At 43.7% G+C, this 19,217-nt stretch overlaps 1 protein-coding gene and 1 long non-coding RNA gene across 2 annotated transcripts; one reads left to right on the forward strand and one right to left on the reverse strand.

Moving 5' to 3' along the window:
- The first annotated feature begins 15,436 nt into the window (after nucleotides 1-15,436).
- LOC123121526 (ribosome production factor 2 homolog) lies at nucleotides 15,437-18,224 on the forward strand. The gene is made up of 7 exons (XM_044541531.1): nucleotides 15,437-15,560; nucleotides 15,782-15,939; nucleotides 16,342-16,545; nucleotides 16,936-17,181; nucleotides 17,262-17,498; nucleotides 17,665-17,730; nucleotides 17,820-18,224. The coding sequence occupies exons 2-7, from the start codon at nucleotides 15,865-15,867 to the stop codon at nucleotides 17,931-17,933; spliced, it is 942 nt and encodes a 313-aa protein (XP_044397466.1). The 5' UTR covers nucleotides 15,437-15,560; nucleotides 15,782-15,864; the 3' UTR covers nucleotides 17,934-18,224.
- LOC123121527 (uncharacterized) lies at nucleotides 16,423-19,017 on the reverse strand. The gene is made up of 2 exons (XR_006459775.1): nucleotides 18,525-19,017; nucleotides 16,423-18,422 (listed from the first exon to the last, which is right to left on the reverse strand). It is a non-coding gene; the product is annotated as an uncharacterized lncRNA (long non-coding RNA).
- Between the last annotated feature and the right edge of the window lie 200 nt (nucleotides 19,018-19,217).

Below are 19,217 nucleotides of genomic sequence, written 5' to 3' on the forward strand. Positions count from 1 at the left end.
TAGAGAAGTTGGAATACAGTAGGTTTAACACCAATATAAATAAATAATGAGTTCATTACAGTAACTTAAAGTGGTAGTTTGCTTTATTACACTAACGGATCTCACAAAGTTTTTGTTAAAGTTTTGTGTGGATGAAGTGTTCGAAGCTCGAGGAGCTATCAATATGGGAAGAATAAAGAGAGGCAAGAGTTCAAGATTGGGGATGCCCAAGGCACCCCAAGTAAATATTTCAAAGGATACTCAAGCATCTAAGCTTGGGGATGCCCCGGTTGGCATCCCATCTTTCTTCTTCAACAAATATCGGTATACCTCGGTTTTTGTTTTGTTCACATGATTTGTGTCCTTTGTGTTTTTCTTTTTCTTCAAGAACCATGCTAGTATGATATGTACCTTCATCAATTTATAAAATACTTCATGTGCTTCACTTATATCTTTTAAGTATAACCTTATAGAATTGCTCTTTGTGCTTCGCTTAAATCTTTTGAGTATGGTTTTATAGAATGCTTTGTGTGCTTCACTTATACATTTTGAGCTTGGATATTGGTTAACCTATATTAATTGTAGAATGCTCCATGAACTTCACTTATATCTTTTGGAGTATGAATAATACTATCATCTAAAGTGGGTTTGGAAGAGTGTCAACTTTAGGAATTAGTGTTCCCACTTTTCCGAATGAGAAGAATTTTGCTTATGTGGAGAGTAGAAATTTTTCTATGCTTGTAGATCATGAAAAGAATGCCTTATGTGATGGTTATATTGTTGAATTCATTCTTGATGCTACTGAAAATTATTATGAGGGAGGAATATATGCTTATAGGAGTTGCAATAATATCAAGTTTCCTCTCTATGTGCTTAAAGTTTTGAAGTTATACTTGTTTTGCCTTCCTATGCTAGCTGATTCTTGTTCCTATAAATTATGTGATCACAAAATCCCTAGGCATAGGAAGTGGGTTAGATTTAAATATGCTAGTCATATTATTCATGATGCTCTCTTTATGTTTTAATTCCTATCTTTTATGTGAGCATCATTGAAATCATCATGCCTAGCTAAAAGGCATTAATGAAAAGCGCTTGTTGGGAGACAACCAAATATTTACCCTTATTGTTTTTGTGTGTCTACATGATTAAGCTACTGTAGTAATCATGTTTTGTAGCTTTTGTTTCAATAAAGTGCCAAGTAAGACCTTTGGGAAGACTTGGGTGAAAGTTAATGTGATCTTGCTGTAAAAAACAGAAACTTTGCGCTCACGAGATTAGCTGCCATTTTTTGACAGAAGAGTGATTTTAATTTGATTCTTTTTGAAGAATATTAATAGACAAATTAATCACGTCCACCAATTTATTTCATAATTTTTGGAGTAGCAGAAGTATGGTTTATGTTCAGATCATTACAGACTGTTCTGTTTCTGATTCTGTTTTCGTTCCATAGTTTGCTTCTTTTCTAGTTTCTTTGACTTATATTTCTCAATATAAATTGTAGAAATGATGGTGCAGTAGGCATTGTGTGAGAAAAATTATGAAACTTGTCTTTTACAGTACCAAAGTGAATGGTTCACACTTTATCATACTAACCTATCTCACGAAGTTCCGTTAAGTTTTGTGTGATTGAAGTTTTCAAGCTTTGGGTGAGATATCGATATGAGGAGAATGAGGAGTGGAAAGACCCTAAGCTTGGGGATGCCCAAGGCACCCCAAGGTAATATTCAAGGAAGACTCAAGCGCCTAAGCTTGGGGTGCCCCGGAAGGCATCCCCTCTTTCGTCTTCAAAACTATCGGTATACCTTAATTACTCGGAGCTATATTTTTATTCGTCACATGATATGTGTTTTGCTTGGAGCGTATTTTCATTTTTACTTGCTGTTTGAATAAAATCATTGGATCTGAATTATTGAATGAAAAAGAATCCTCCCATGGCTATTTAATTACTTGACTACCCAGTGTTCTTCACTTATACCTTTTGGAGTAGTTTGTCATTTACTCATGTGCTTCACGAATATCCTATGAGTAAATGGTTAAATGAATTGAATGTCATAAATCTGAATTTATATGTGTTTCATATGCTTATAACATGGGGGAGTAATGACTTCACACATAATAAGTATAGGTAGTAAACTCATTGAAAGTTAGCAAACGTAGAATTGGTCACTTGAACAATTCATGAAAGAATATTGAAGGAAGAGAGATTTCACATATAAATATACTATCTTGGACATCTTTTGTAATTGTGAGCACTCATAAAATATGACATGCTAAAAGGCTGATGTTGGACAAGGAAGACAACGTAATGGGTTATGTTTTCTTATATCCGAAATAAAGTATATTGTCATGGATCATCCAACATGCCGAGCTTGCCTTTCCCCCTTATGCTAGCCAAACTCTTTGCACCAAGTAGAGATACTACTTGTGCTTCCAAATATCCCTTAAACTAGTTTTGCCATGAGAGTCCACCATACCTACCTATGGATTGAGTAAGATCCTTCAAGTAAGTTGTCATCAGTGCATGCAATAAAAATTGCTCTCTAAATATGTATGATCTATTAGTGCGAAGAAAATAAGCTTTATACGAACTTGTGATAGGGAAGAAATAAAAGCGACAGACTGCATAATAAAGGTCTTTATCACAAGAGGCAATATAAAGTGACGTTCTTTTGCATTAAGATTTTGTGCATCCAACCATAAAAGCGCATGACAACCTCTGCTTCCCTCTGCGAAGGGCCTATCTTTTACTTTTATCTTCTACCTTATGCAAGATTCATGGTGATCATCACCTTTCCTTTTTACACTTTTTCCTTTGGCAAGCACTTTGTGTTGGAGCGATCCGGATATATATATCTACTTGGATGTAGGTTTTCATGAGTTATTATTGTTGACATTACCCTTGAGGTAAAAGGTTGGGAGGCGAAACTATAAGCCCCTATCTTTCTCTGTGTCCGATTAAAACTTTGAACCCATAAATATCACATGAGTGTTAGCAAATTGTGAAAGATTAAATGATAGTTGAGTATGTGGAGTTTGCTGAATCAAAGCTCTGACATAGACCCTTCCTGAAAATAAGATGAATTGCAATTGTTTGATGACTAAGAGCATTGTTTGTTAATTTTCAAGAAAGTTTAGGATCTATACTTTAACATGTGAATAGCTTGTTACTTGATCATGAAAAGTTTTACAAGATGAGCTACTGTTATGACATGTATTGATGCTAGAAAAAGTGATTGAAATTATCATTGATCAAACTTGTGCACTTGCTAGCATGCACACTTCATAAATTATTTCTTTTATCATTTACCTACTCGAGGACGAGCAGGAATTAAGCTTGGGGATGCTGATACGTCTCCAATGTATCTATAATTTATGAAGTATTCATGCTATTATATTATCCATCTTAGATGTTTTATATGCATTTATGTGCTATTTTATATGATTTTTGGGACTAACCTATTAACCTAGAGCCTAGTGTTAGTTTCTGTTTTCTCCTTGTTTTAGAGTATCGCGGAAAAGGAAAACCAAACGGAGTCCAATTGACCTGAAACTTGACAGAGCTTATTTTTGGACCAGAACAAGGCCACGGAGTCAAAGAGTTGGGCCAGAAGAGTCCCGGGCTGCCCACGAGGGTGGGGGTGCGCCCACCCCCCTGGGCGCGCCTCCCTGCCTCGTGGACAGCCCGGAGACCCCCCTGACTTGTTCTCAACACCAACACCTCTCATATATACCCAAACTTCCAGAAAGAAACCTAGATCGGAAGTTCCACCGCCGCAAGCCTATGTAGCCACGAGAAATCAATCTAGGCCCTCTCTGGCACCCTACTGGAGGGGGCCATCATCACCGGAGGCCATGGAGGAGGGGAATCATCACCGCGGTGATCGTCTTCATCAACATCACCATCCTCATCTCTTTTAAGCGGTCCACTCACCTGCACCCCGCTGTAATCCCTACTTGAACATGGTGCTTTATGCCACATATTATGATCCAATGATGTGTTGCCATCCTATGATGTTTTGAGTAGATATCCTTTGTCTTTGGGTTGATTGATGATCTAGATTGGTACGAGTTGTATGTTTTATTTTGGTGCTGTCCTATGGTGCCCTCCGTGTCGCGCAAGCGTGAGGGATTCCCGCTGTAGGGTGTTGCAATACGTTCATGATTCGCTTATAGTGGGTTGGTGAGTGACTGAAACACAAACCCGAGTAAGGGGGTTGTTGCGTATGGGAATAAATAGGACTTGATGCTTTAATGCTATGGTTGGGTTTTACCTTAATGATCTTTAGTAGTTGCGGATGCTTGCTAGAGTTCCAATCATAAGTGCATATGATCCAAGTAGAGAAAGTATGTTAGCTTATGCCTCTCCCTCATATGAAATTGCAATGACGACTACCGGTCTTATTAACAATTGCCTAGGATAATTCCGCACACCGATCCACCATTATTCCACACTCGCTATTTATAATATTTAGTAATATATTCTAACTTTATTGTAACAGAACCTACTTTTATATTTTAGCTCTCTGATACCATGCAAAGTTATCCTCTTCATACCCACAACGTAGTTTTATATCTCGTTTCTAGTTGGAAGCAAACGTTCGGTGTACGTAGAGTCGTATCAGTGGTGGATAGGGCTTGAGAGAATATTGATCTTGCCTTTAGCTCCTTGTGGGTTCGACACTCCATACTTATCACTTCCACCTTTTGAAATTGCTACGATGATTCCCTACACTTGGGGATTATCATATACCAGCAATCGTTTGCTCACAACACACACGGCTTGTTAGCAGTAATCGTCTGTGTTGTTATCGATCTTCGCACACGTTTCCGATTACAGACCTGTTTGCCGCGTATCACACACATTTTGTTAAGTTGAACCATTTCTGTTCTCATGTCTCAACGCAAACAGTTCATCCGAGTGAACCGCATGCCGTATATCGCACGCACCTTGATCTGGCTGACCGTTTCTTTTGTGTTGCCTAATCACAAACAGTTCATCCGAGTGAACTGTATGCTGTACATCGCACACACCTTCATCTGGCTGCCCGTTTCTTTTGTTCCTCCTCATCGCAAACAGTTAATTGAGCTGAACCTATATGCCCTGCATCGCACACGCAACTAAAATTTGAACCGTGTTTGATGCATCCTCCATCGCAAACGTTTTGCACCTTTTTGACGGGTTTTTACACCACTGTTTGCGATTATGGCATCGCACACAGTTTCGTCGAAGGGTCTCTGATCGCAGTGTCGTGTTAGCAGCATCCTGCAGTAGTGCCGGTTGACTTCGGCAAGGTCGCGTAATGCCCTTTTGCGCCGGTTGTTGGAAGAAAAGGTCTCGAAGATCGTAAAAACGTTAAGATTGGCATCCTCCGAAGAGTGCCTCTCTGGAGTAATGTTGGGGAGGATGGCCTCGCCGCTCTTCGCTACCTGCCGGAGTACCCAACATGCCCGAAAGCTATGTGTTGGTTCGGTATTCGGCGTCGTATGTATCTGACAGGGTTTATCGAGCAGGTCGTCAAGGACAGTTCTGTGTCTCGTGAAGGACTTGACTTTTTTGTCCATGAGATGGTGATCAGGTGCCCCGTAAGGGTGCAACCTTTTTGTCCGTCCGGTGGGCTGCTTGAAGGCAGGAGGTTCCCATCGAGTTGTCTAGGCCTTCCATGTGCTTTCCATTGCGCAGTACTTCTGTACGATGTGTGCCAAATCTGCAAAGTGCAATATGCGGCGGCGGTTGAGGGCGTTAAGGATTCCCTCGTCCATACAGTTGCGACAAAATACTGAAACCGCGTCATCGTCGCATCAATCTTTGATCTTGTTTTTAACAAGGAGGAATCTGGCCCAAAAGTGATGGATCGTTTCCTCAGGTTGCTGCTGAACATACATAAGGTCGCATACATCTAGAGGACCTGAATTGCTTGTGGAATATTTCTTGTGGTGGGTGGGTGGGCTAAAATCCGAACCTTGACCCACTATTGCATCCCGAGTTTGAAGAATTTGCGAGGTCACCGGCCGATCCGGAGTGTCCTGGCGGCCTTTGGGCTCAACGCCTTGTTCTATGTTCAGAGGACATGAGGTCTCTTCCCGAAGATGGGTATCCGGCTCGCAGGACTCGTAAATCCGAACATAGCTTGTTTTTAACTTAGGGGGAGAAGTATTCTCGGCTTGTTCCTCCACGACCGCTACCAGATGGGTGATCGGTGGGGACCTGATTTCCCTCTGATCGGGTTTAGGCCCAATCCGATCGTAGTCTATTGCAACTCCCAGGGCGGTGATGCGATCTAGTAGCTCGTATAAGGACGAGACATCTGATGGATCCATCTTTTCGTGGTGTTCAAGGCCGATGCGAAGACGATGTTTAGCGATTTCGAGGGCTGCCTTTGGCTTAACGGCCGCGCGGGCGCCCATGGTGAAACCACCGAGCTGGAGGACCTGTCCCGGAGCTAGGGCCCCTCCAGAGATAATGTTGTCATTAATGACAAGGCGATCCATCGATCCCGCCGTTGACAACACAGTGGAACTCTCAATGAAAGCACCAATGTTGGTGTCAAAACCGGCCGATCTCGGGTAGGGGGTCCCGAACTGTGCGTCTGAGGATCGAAGGTAACATGAGACAAAGGGGACACGATGTTTACCCAGGTTTGGGCCTTTTGATGGAGGTAATACCCTACTTCCTGCTTGATTGACTTTGATGAGTATAGGGGTTACAAGAGTCGATCTACCTCGAGATCGTAATGGCTAAACCTTAGATGTCTAGCCTATATAAATTCTGATAGCCTCTACGGACTAACCCCTCCGGTTTATATAGATACCGGAGGGGCCTAGGGTTGTACAAAGTCGGTTTACAGAGAAAGGAAACTACACATCCGGACGTCAAGCTTGCCATCCACGGAAAGGAGAGTCCCATCCGGACACAGAGGAAGGCCTCCTATCCTGTATCTTCATGGCCCATCAGTCCGGCCCATACTACACAGCCCGGACACCCAAGGACCCCATAATCTAGGACTCCCTCAGCGCCCCCCTCCACCGTTTACACCCCCGGTCATATTTTCGTAGTGTTTAGGCGAAGCCCTGTGGAGATAACTTCACCATCACCGTCCCACGCCGTCGTGCTGCCGGAACTCATCTACTACCTCACCGTCTATCTGGATCAAGAAGGCCGAGGACGTCACCGAGCTGAACGTGTGCAGAACGCGGAGGTGCCGTGCGTTCGGTACTAGATTGGTTGGAGCGCGAAGAAAGTTTGACTACATCAACCGCATTGTAAAACGCTTTCGCTTACGGTCTACGAGGGTACATAGATACACTCTCCCCCTCTCGTTGCTATGCATCTCCTTGATAGATCTTGCGTGTGCGTAGAATTTTTTTTGTTTTCCATGCAACGTTTCCCAACAGTGGCATCATGAGCCGGGTCCATGCGCAGATGATATGCACGAGTAGAACACAAAGAGTTGTGGGTGGTGATAGTCATACTGCTTACCACCAACATCTTATTTTGGTTCGGCAATATTGTGGGATGAAGTGGCCCGGACCAACCTTACATGTCCACGCACATGAGACCGGTTCCACCGACAAACATGCAACTAGTTTTGCATAAAGGTGGCCGGCGGGTGTCTGTTTCTCCTACTTTAGTTGAATCGAATTTGACTGTGGCCGGTCCTTGAAGAAGGTTAAAATAGCAAACTTGACAAATCACCGTTGTGGTTTTTGCCGTAGGTTAGAACGGTTCTTGCTAGAAACCCGTAGCAGCCACGTAAAACTTGCAACAACAAAGTAGAGGACGTCTAACTTGTTTTTGCAGGGTATGTTGTGATGTGATATGGTCAAGACATGATGTGATATACGTTGTTGTATGAGATGATCATGTTTTGTAAATTTATCGGCAACCGACAGGAGCCTTATGGTTGTCTCTTTATTGTATGAAATGAAAACACCATGTAATTGCTTTACTTCATCGCTACGAGTTAGCAATAGTTGTAGAAGCAATAGTTGGCGAGACGACCACGACGCAATGATGGAGATCAAGGTGTCGAGCCGGTGACGATGGAGATCATGACGATGCTTTAGAGATGAATATCAAAAGCACAAGATGATGATGGCCATATCATGTCACATATTTTGATTGCATGTGATGTTTATCTTATATGCATCTTATTTTGCTTAGAACGACGGTAGCATTATAAGATGATCCCTTCACTAAATTTCAAGGTAAAAGTGTTCTCCCTGAGTATGCACCGTTGCTACAGTTCGTCGTTTAGAGACACCACGTGATGATCGTGTGTGATAGACTCTACGTTCACATATAATGGGTGTAAGACAATTTTACACATGCAGAATACTTGGGTTAAACTTGATGAGCCTAGCATGTACAAACATGGCCTCGGAACACTTAAGACCGAAAGGTCGAACGTGAATCATATAGTAGATATGATCAACATTGAGATGTTCACCATTGATGACTACCCCATCTCACGTGTTGATCAGACATGGGTTAGTTGATTTGGATCACGTATCACTTAGATGACTAGAGGGATGTCTATTTAAGTGGGAGTTCTTAAGTAATTTGATTAATTGAACTTAAATTTATCATGAACTTAGTCCTGATGGTATTTGCAAATAATGTTGTAGATCAATAGCTCGCGTTGTAGCTTCCCTGTTTTTGATATGTTCCTAGAGAAAACTAAGTTGGAAGATGATAGTAGCAATAATGTGGAATAGGCCCGTGATATGAGGATTATCCTCATTGCTGCACAGAAGAATTATGTCCTTGATGCAGCGCTAGGTGACAGAACTATTGCAGGAGCAGATGCAGATGTTATGAACGTTTGGCAAGCTCGATATGATGACTACTTTATAGTTTAGTGCGCCATGCTTTATGGCTTAGAATCGGGACTTCAAAAAATGTTTTGCACGCCATGGAGCATATGAGATGTCCCAAGAGCTGAAACTGGTATTTCAGACTCATGCCCGTGTCGGGAGGTATGAGACCTCTGACAAGTACTTTGCCTACAAGATGGAGGAGAATAGCTCAACCAGTGAGCATGTGCTCAGAATGTCTGGGTACTACAATCACTTGAATCAAGTGGGAGTTAATCTTCCAGATAAGATAGTGATTGACAGAGTTCTCTAGTCACTATCACCAAGCTACTAGAACTTCGTGATGAACTATAATATGCAAGGGATGACGAAAACGATTCCCGAGCTCTTCGCGATGCTGAAATCGGCGAAGGTAGAAATCAAGAAAGAGCATCAAGTGTTGATGGTTAAAAAAACCACTAGTTTCAAGAAAAAGGGCAAGGGAAAGAAAGGGAGCTTTAAGAAGAATGGCAAGCAAGTTGCCACTCCCGTAAAGAAGCCCAAAGCTGGACCTAAGCCTGAAATTGAGTGCCCCTACTGCAATGGGAATGGTCACTAGAAGCGAAACTGCCCTAAATACTTGGCGGACAAGAAGGATTGCAAAGTGAACAAAGGATATTTGTTATTGATGTGTGCTTTACTAGTGTTCGTAATAACCCCTGGGTATTTGATACCGGTTTAGTTGCTAAGATTAGTAACTCAAAACAGGAGTTGCAGAATAAAAAGAGACTAGTTAAGGGCGAGGTGATGATGTGTGTTGGAAGTGATTCCAAGGTTGATACAATCACCATCGCACGCTCCCTATACCTTCGGGATTAGTGTTAAACCTAAATAAATGTTATTTGGTGTTTGCGTTGAGCATGAATATGATTAGATCATGTTTATTGCAATACGGTTATTCATTTAAGTCAGAGAATAATTGGTATTCTGTTTACATGAATAAAACCTTCTATGGTCATACACACAATCTGAATGGTTTATTGAATCTCGATCGTAGTTGATACGCATATTCATAATATTGATGCCAGAAGATGCAAAGTTGATAATGATAATTCAACATACTTGTGACACTGCTGTTTAGGTCATATTGGTGTAAAGCGCATGAAGAAACTCCATAAGGATGGACTTTTGGAATCACTTGATTATCAATCATTGGATACTTGCTAACCATGCCTCATGGGCAAGTTGACTAAAACTCAGTTCTCCGGAACAATGGAGCGAGCTAATAACTTATTGGAAATAATACATACCGGTGTATGCGATCCGATGAGTGTTGAAGCACGCGGGTATCATTATTTTCTGACCTTCATAGATGATTTGAGTAGATATGGGTATATCTACTTGATGAAACACAAGTCTGAAACATTTGAAAAGTTCAAAGAATTTTAGAGTGAAGTGGAGAATCATCGTAACAAGAAAATAAAGTTTCTTCGATCTGATCGCAGAGGCGAATATTTGAGTTACGAGTCTGGCCTTCATTTAAAACAATGTGGAATTGTTTCACAACTCACGCCACCTGGAACACCATAGCATAATGGTGTGTCCGAACGTCGTAACCGTACTTTATTAGATATGGTACGATCTATGATATCTCTTACCGATTTACCACTATCGTTTTGGGGATATGCATTAGAGACAGCCGCATTCACGTTAAATAGGGCACCATCTAAATCCGTTGAGATGACACCATATGAACTATGGTTTGGCAAGAAACCTAAGCTGTCGTTTCTTAAAGTTTGGGGTTGCGACACTTATGTCAAAAGGCTTCAGCCTGATAAACTCGAACCCAAATCGGAGAAGTGCGTCTTCATAGGATACCCTAAGGAAACAATTGGGTACACCTTCTACCACAGATCCGAAGGCAAGATCTATGTTGCTAAGAATGGATCCTTTCTAGAGAAGGAGTTTGTCTCGAAAGAAGTGAGTCGGAGGAAAGTAGAACTTGATGAGGTAGTTGTACCTTCTCTCTAATTGGAAAGTAGCTCATCACAGAAAACCGTTCCCGTGATGCCTACACCAACTAGAGAGGAAGCTAATGATGATGATCATGAAACTTCAGATCAAGTTACTACTGAACTTTGTACGTCAACCAGAGCATGATCCGCACCAGAGTGGTACAGTAATCCTGTTCTGGAAGTCATGTTACTAGACCAAGGCGAACCTATGAACTATGAAGAAGCTATGATGAGCCCAGATTCCGACAGATGGCTTGAGGCCATGAAATCTGCGATAGGATCCATGTATGAGGACAAAGTGTGGACTTTGGTGGACTTGCCCGATGATCGGCAAGACATATAGAATAAATGGATCTTCAAGAAGAAGACTAACGCTGATGGTAATGTTACTGTCTACAAAGCTCGACTTGTCGCAAAAGGTTTTCGACAAGTTCAAGGAGTTGACTACGATGAGACTTTCTCACCCGTAGCGATACTTAAGTCCGTCCGAATCATGTTATCAATTGCCACATTTTATGATTATGAAATCTGGCAAATGGATGTCAAAACTGCATTCCTTAATTGATATCTCAAAGAAGAGTTGTATATGATGCAACCAGAAGGTTTTGTCGATCCTAAAGGTGCTAACAAAGTATGCAAGCTCCAGCAATCCATCTATGGACTGGTGCAAGCATCTCGGAGTTGGAATATACGCTTTGATGAGGTGATCAAAGCATATGATTTTATACAGACTTATGGTGAAGCCTGTATTTACAAGAAAGTGAGTGGGAGCTCTGTAGCATTTTTGATGTTATATGTGGATGACATATTGTTGATTGGAAATGATATAGAATTTCTGGATAGCATAAAAGGATACTTGAAAACAAGTTTTTTCAATGAAAGATCTCGGTGAAGCTACTTATATATTGAGCATCAAGGTCTATAAGGATAGATCAAAACGCTTAATAAGACTTTCACAAAGCACATACCTTGACAAAGTTTTGAAAAAGTTCAAAAATGGGTCAGTCAAAGAAAGGGTTCTTATCTGTGTTGCAAGGTATGAAGTTGAGTAAGACTCAAAACCCGACCATGCCAGAAGATAGAGAGAGAATGAAAGACATTCCCTATGCCTCAGCCATATGTTCTATAAAGTATGCCATGCTGTGTACCAGACCTATTGTGTACCTTGCCATGAGTTTGGCAAGGGGGTACAATAGTGATCCAGGAGTAGATCACTGGACATCGGTCAAAATTTATCCTTAGTTACCTAAGAGGGCTAAGGAAATATTTCTCGGTTATGGAGGTGATAAAGAGTTTGTCGTAAAGGGTTACGCCGATGCAAGCTTTGACCCCAATTCGGATGACACCAATTCGGATGCTGGATACATATTGATAGTGGGAGCAATAGCTAGAGTGGCACCATGCAGAGCATTGTAGACATAGAAATTTGCAAATATACATACGGATCTGAATGTGACATACACGTTGACTAAACTTCTCTCACAAGCAAAACATGATCACACCTTAGTACTCTTTGGGTGTTAATCACATGGCGATGTGAACTGATTATTGACTCTAGTAAACCCTTTGGGTGTTGGTCACATGGCGATGTGAACTATGGGTGTTAATCACATGACGATGTTAACTATTGGTGTTAAATCACATGGCGATGTGAACTAGATTATTGACTCTAGTGCAAGTGGGAGACCGAAGGAAATATGCCCTAGAGGCAATAATAAAGTTGTTATTTTATATTTCCTTATTCATGACAAAGGTTTATTATTCATGCTAGAATTGTATTAATCGGAAACTTAAATACATGTGTGAATACATAAACAAACATCATGTCCCTAGTAAGCCTCTACTAGACTAGCTCGTTGATAAAAATGGTTAAGGTTTCCTAACCATGGACATGAGTTGTCATCTGATAACGGGATCACATCATTAGGAGAATGATGTGATGGACAAGACCCATCCGTTATCTTAGCATAATGATTGTTCCGTTTTAGTGCTATTGCTTTCTTCATGTCAAATACATATTCCTTCGACTATGAGATTATGCAACTCCCGGATACCGGAGGAATACCTTGTGTGCTATCAAACCTCACAACGTAACTGGGTGATCATAAAGATGCTCTACAGGTATCTCCGAAGGTGTTTGTTGAGTTGGCATAGATCAAGATTAGGATTTGTCACTCCGAGTATTAGAGAGGTATCTCTGGGCCCTCTCGGTAATACACATCATAAGCTTGCAAGCAAATGACTGAGGAGTTGGTCGCGAGGTGATGTATTACGGAACGAGTAAAGAGACTTGCCGGTAACGAGATTGAACTAGGTATGAAGATACTGACGATCGAATCTCGGGCAAGTAACATACCGACGGACAAAGGGAATTAGGTATGTTGTCATAACGGTTCGATCGATAAAGATCTTCGTAGAATATGTAGGAGCCAATATGGACATCTAGGTTCCGCTATTGTTTATTGACCGGAGAGGTGTCTCGGTCATGTCTACATAGTTCTCGAACCCGTAGGGTCCGCACGCTTAACGTTCGTTGACGATATAGTATTATATGAGTTATGTGATTTGGTGACCGAATGTTGTTCGGAGTCCCGGATGAGATCACAGACATGATGAGGAGTCTCGAAATGGTCGAGAGGTAAATATTGATATATAGGATGATGGTATTCGGACACCGGAAGTGTTTCGGGGGGTGCCGGGTACTTATCGGGTCACCAGAAGGGGTTCCTGGCTCCCCCGGCAAAAGATATGGACCTTATGGGCCAAGAGAGGGAACGCACCAGCCACAAGGGGTTGGTGCGCCCCCCATAGCAGGCCGGCCTAGGAGGAGAAGGAGAGAGGGGAAGGGAAAGGAAAGTGTGGAGTAGGACTCCCCCTTCCTTCCTTCTCCCCCCCTCTTTCCTTCCCCCTCGGTTATATATGGCAGGGGCGGGGGGCGGCTTGGGAGGGATTCCTCCTACTTGGGCGCCTCCTATGGCTGCTCCTCCCTCCCTCCCACACACACACACACACACACACACACACACACACACACACACACACACACACACACACACACATATATATATATATGTGGGAGGGGGGCGCCTAGCACACCCTAGACAATTGCCTAGCCGTGTGCGGCGCTCCCCTCCACCGTTTACACCCCCGGTCATATTTTCGTAGTGCTTAGGCGAAGCCCTGCGGAGATAACTTCACCATCACTGTCACCATGCCGTCGTGCCGCCAGAACTCATCTACTACCCCGCGTTCCTGCTGGATGAAGAAGGCCGAGGACGTCACCGAGCTGAATGTGTGCAGAACGCGGAGGTGCCGCGTGTTCGATACTAGATCGGTTGGAGCGCGAAGAAAGTTCGACTACATCAACCGCGTTGTAAAATGCTTCCACTTACGGTCTACGAGGGTACGTAGACACACTCTCCCCCTCTCGTTGCTATGCATCTCCTTGATAGATCTTGCATGTGTGTAGAAGTATTTTTGTTTTCCATGCAACGTTTCCTAACATGAATATCATCTGGTGTGTTTAATTATGCATCCAATTTGTTCAGTCTCGTTAAAATTCTTTCAAAATGTGACCGAACAGATGCGGACAACTTTGGATGACCGGCTCCCGTATCCGTATGCGTGGACTAGTCACCCTGGACAAATACGGTGTCCAGGTTGTGGGTCAGCGTTTTAGATGACCTAACCATCCAACCACAGGTTGGTTTTTTTAGGGTCACCACCACACTTTATTTAAACGTCAATAACTTCTCGTACAAAGAGAATATCCGGAGTGATGGATAACCAAATATAACGGCCCCAACTAAAGAAACTGTGGCCCTAGCAAGACCATTTCCTTCAGAGTTAGATTCTCTTGCTTCATGGATTACTTCAGAAACTTGAAACCGTAACATTCTCCGCTTGATGTCTCCAATTGGTCACTGATTTTCCCAATAATACATTCTTCAGATGGTTGACAGTAGCCACACAATCCATGGCTATCAAGACACTCCTAAGATGGAGATCATCCGCTAAAGAGAGAGCCTCGCAACAAGCGTGTGCTTTCAGCCACTCAAGATCAACTAGTCCATCAAAAACAATGACTAAGGCGCCAAGATATCTACCCTGATCATCGTGGCATATTGCCGCACTTGCGCCCCGATTACTGTTCCTTTTTTCCCGCGAATACGCAAACTGTGTATCTTTTCATTGATAGAAGGAGAGTATAAGCATGTGGTTACAACGCTTACAAGGCCATCTGCACAAGAGACATGGTAAAAAAGCGTAGGAGCAGACTAGATCGAAGGGGTTGCTCAGCGTTGAAACTGCTCTTTTTTTGAGGGGTTGTTCTTTGAAACTGTTGCATCCAGTTTTTATTTTTTTATTTTTTATTTAGATGCGCTGCATCCAGGTTAACCTTTGCAACTCCTGTCGGGCCCTTTAGCCATTTCCTGCTCGCGCTATGCCTTTTTAATGTGTGCAGATCTGTTGGGTCGGCCCAATTACGCTGCTAGTGAGAATGGAAGCGCTGTCGCGAGCAAGCCATTGACGGCCCAATCTTTGTTTTTTCTTTTGAGTGGTGGGTATCTTTGCTGAGGCCCAGACCCTAGAGAGGCCGTGAAGCGGCCCGCTGGCCTGCTGCACAAGACATCAGCTGCATCGGTCGCTCGCGTCGCTCCCCCTAAACCACCCCTGAAAACCCTCAGACGAACGAAAGACCTAGCGCTCCTCTCCCTTCGTCTCTCGCGACTGGCGGCGGCGGTCGAACGAGGCCACCCGACGGCGGCAGAGGTCAGCCTCCCACCTTCCTCTCTCCCCCCAGCCTCTCCTCCCTCTTCTCTCCCATCTCGTGTGCCGCGCGGCGCCAGCGCTCGGACGCGCGTCCGGCTGCGGCGTACGGATTCGCCAGGGATGCTGCTGGCCGCTGGGCGCAGCGATTTTTGTGCTGGTCGATTTTTCAGCCCTTCTCCTGTCATCTTCTTCGCACTGATCTGTAATTTTTGTTTGAGCAGCGAGTAGGTGCTTTCCAAGCTTCGCCAGAGGTGTAAACCCTTCGCTAGAGGCCTCAGTCCCTTTCCCGCGCGGCTTGAGCAAGATGAGCAAGATGGCGATCAGGGTTCCCAAGTCCATGCGCGCCAAGCGTGAGCTCCTCAAGCACGCGCCCAAGCTCGTAAGCTTCTGCTCCCTTCCATCCTTTATGCAGCTGTTGCGAATGTGCCTTCAGTCCACAGTACCAGAAGAACACCATCCCCGTTTATAATTATTACAAATATGCAACCATACAGTAAGCGCAAATCATTGTTGTGATATGTATAGGTACAACGAAGTGTAGATAGTTTCTTATGCAGTATTTGAGCGTTAGTCTTCGTGACTCTGGCCAAGCGTAGGCTGGCATCTTCCAGCAATTTCCCAAATTAGTTTCAGAGTAGTGTGCTGTATTTTTCTTATAGGAATCGAGTTACACACAAAAGGAATGGCCACATTTTCTGTCACATGTTCTATGCTCTGTACAGATAACAACATGTAAATCTTAATTTAGTTGCTTAACCACATGTTCTACTGCTTGATCTAGGTTGAGAATGGCAAGAAGATGCTTATTCTTCATGGTACAAAGACCAGCGCAGTTTTGAACTCTGTGCTGGCAGATCTTTTCCACCTGAAGCGTGATCATGCTGTCAAGTACACCAAGAAGAACGACAGCATCAGGCCATTTGAGAGCGGGGGTGAAACTTCCCTGGAGTTCTTCTCCCTTAAATCTGACTGCAGCCTCTTAGTGGTAAGTCGTATTATGCTGCCTTGATTTGTTATGTACTCCCTCCGTCCCAAAATTCTTGTCTTACATTAGTCTAGATACGGATGTATCTAATACTAAAAGGTGACTTGATACATCCGTATTTAGACAAATCTAAGACAAGAATTTTGGGACGGAGGGAGTAGTTCTTGGGAATGGGCAATTGTTATTCATTTGAGAAAATAAATTTCAATAGATGATTTTCCCAGAAGTAAAATTGCTTTATAATGAGCTAGATGGTGACTTTCTAAGCACCAGTATGAAACCTATCTGAAACTCTTTCCATGTCTGATATAATGATTTTTTTTCATTTTCCTTTGCATACTAAACTTTATTCTCCATTATTTTTAACTGTAACTACTTATGTGTTTGCAGTATGGTTCTCATTCAAAGAAGAGGCCCAACAATCTTGTTCTGGGAAGGACTTACGATCACCACATATATGACCTCGTTGAAGTGGGAGTTGAGAACTACAAATCCATAGAATCCTATGCATATGATAAAAAGTTGGCACCTAAACTTGGGACAAAGCCTTTCTTTGCTTTCATTGGGGAGCACTTTGAGAGTGTTGAAGGACTGAAGCATTTGAAGGAAATGCTGCTTGATCATTTCAAAGGAGAGGTGTGCATCTTTATAGATAAGTTGGCGTGTAGGATATATATGGGTAATTCTTGAGCTTAATTAGTTTATTTTTGATACAGGTGGTAGAGAATCTGAACCTTGCTGGTGTAGATCGGATATTCGTGTGCACAGCAATTTCTCCTACTACCGTCTACATGATGCACTGCGCTCTCCGTCTAAAAAGGTCAGGCACATCTATTCCTAGAATGGAGCTGGTTGAAGTTGGGCCTTCAGTGGACCTGGTACTTAGGCGGCACCGACAAGCAGCTGAAAGTTTACAGAAAGAAGCTATGAAGGCTCCTGGTCATGCTAAGAAGGTAATTCCAATGGAACAGCTGTCTTTTCCTCATCAGACTTTGTTATCTTGATGGTTAGGTTGCTAACTGGTGCCATTAGCCCTAAACAACCATATTTTCTGTCCTAATTTCTCACTGAGAACTTGTATGTCAGTATGTATTCACAACTACATTAACATGTTTGCAGGTGAAAAATGTCACCAATAATCCAGTTGAAGGCAAGCAGGGCAGGATCTACATTCCAGACCAGGAGGTTTGTGTCTAATTTCTTTCATCAGCAGTTGAAGTTCGAATTTAACCAATCTTCATACTAATCTGATTCATGTTTTTTTTGTCTGAAAGGTCTCAAAATTGACCGTAACAAGCAACATAAAGGGTCTGAAGCGGGAGCGCCGTGACGCCAAGAAAAACAAGGAGCACTCGAAGAAGCAAAAGGTGGCCGAAAACCCTGAGTGACCACTGGAGAAGGCTAGTATCTGTAACCGGTCAGTTTAAGGACTTTCGGTCGATAGGTTCAGTGGTAAATAGTCCAGTACCATCTTTTAAGGCTATCAAACCTGTGTACGGACTTAGGCATCAGTATCGAGGCAGCCTCTCTATCAGACATAAGCATGAAATTTTGGAGCAACATATGCTACAAGTATTTTTTTTACTGTTGTTATTCGCCCCTGATATTAGCCAATCAGAGACGACTGTTGTGATGACATGGTTAAGTTTGGTTATCATGGACATTATGCCTTTTCTGAATCCGCAGATCCTGCATTTTCGTAACCTTTTCTTCAAGGCCCTGTAAATCTGCAGCTTCTGCTGTACTGGAAATGTGGTAGGCAAGAGTGCTGAGTGCAGCTTCTTCCTACAACTTGTAGCTTTTGCTTAGGGCTGGCTCAGCTGATCATCCGTCAAGACCTGTAGCTGTGAAAATGTTGCTTGCCTCAATGGCCCGTGCTGAGAAAATACCCCATGAAACAATTTAGCACCGACGGCTATGAACTCCTTACGAATTATGAAAGCTTTGTAAGGATTGCAGTACTCTTTTCACAGCCGAACCTTATGTTGCCGAACCTTGAAATCGGCCTTCCCTTGATCTGGCGCCTCCCTGCCGTGTTGGCGCCCGGCGGGCGTCGGTGGTGTCGGAGATGGCCGCTGGACTCGGTCGGCGGGGTCCGGCGGAGGTTGCTTTGTTAGGCACAGGGTGGTGGTGCTCGCCCTTCCCCCGCGGTGCTGCCGTCCGCTTTGGCTGTGTGGTGCTGCCTTCTGGCAGCGCTGCGCGTGGGCGGCGTGCCTGCCGGCCTCGGATTGGCTCGGTTCTGGTGGGGAGCGGCGGGGGCATGTTGGATCTTGCCGGATCTGGCTTGCGGTGGCCTGGATCTGGTCATGTGTGGCGGCGGGGCTGCAGTGGCCCTTCTCTGTGGTGGTGCAGAGAGTAGTGCCCCACGATCAAAATCGATGCTGTATTGGAGGTGGTCTGCTCACTTGGGCGAAAGTCCTGCTCCTGTCGGGCGCTGCGAACTTCCTTGGAGGCGGCGCTGTCATGGTGGCTGCCCCTTGGAAAAAAACTCCCGGGAAACCCATGTCCCAGGTTCGTCTGGGGCGGACGATGGCGGCGCATTTTTGCGTCGCGTCCCTTCTTGAAGGCATCATCTGGGTTCAGCTCGGTTGGTCTCTGTGGTGGCTGCTCGTTGCGGTTTGATGGTGGCGGTGGTGCGGCCGGCTTGGGGTCGACGGTGGTGTGTGCTCTGT

The sequence above is a fragment of the Triticum aestivum genome, chromosome 5D, assembly GCF_018294505.1.
Source record: "Triticum aestivum cultivar Chinese Spring chromosome 5D, IWGSC CS RefSeq v2.1, whole genome shotgun sequence".
Taxonomy (NCBI): Eukaryota; Viridiplantae; Streptophyta; class Magnoliopsida; order Poales; family Poaceae; genus Triticum; species Triticum aestivum.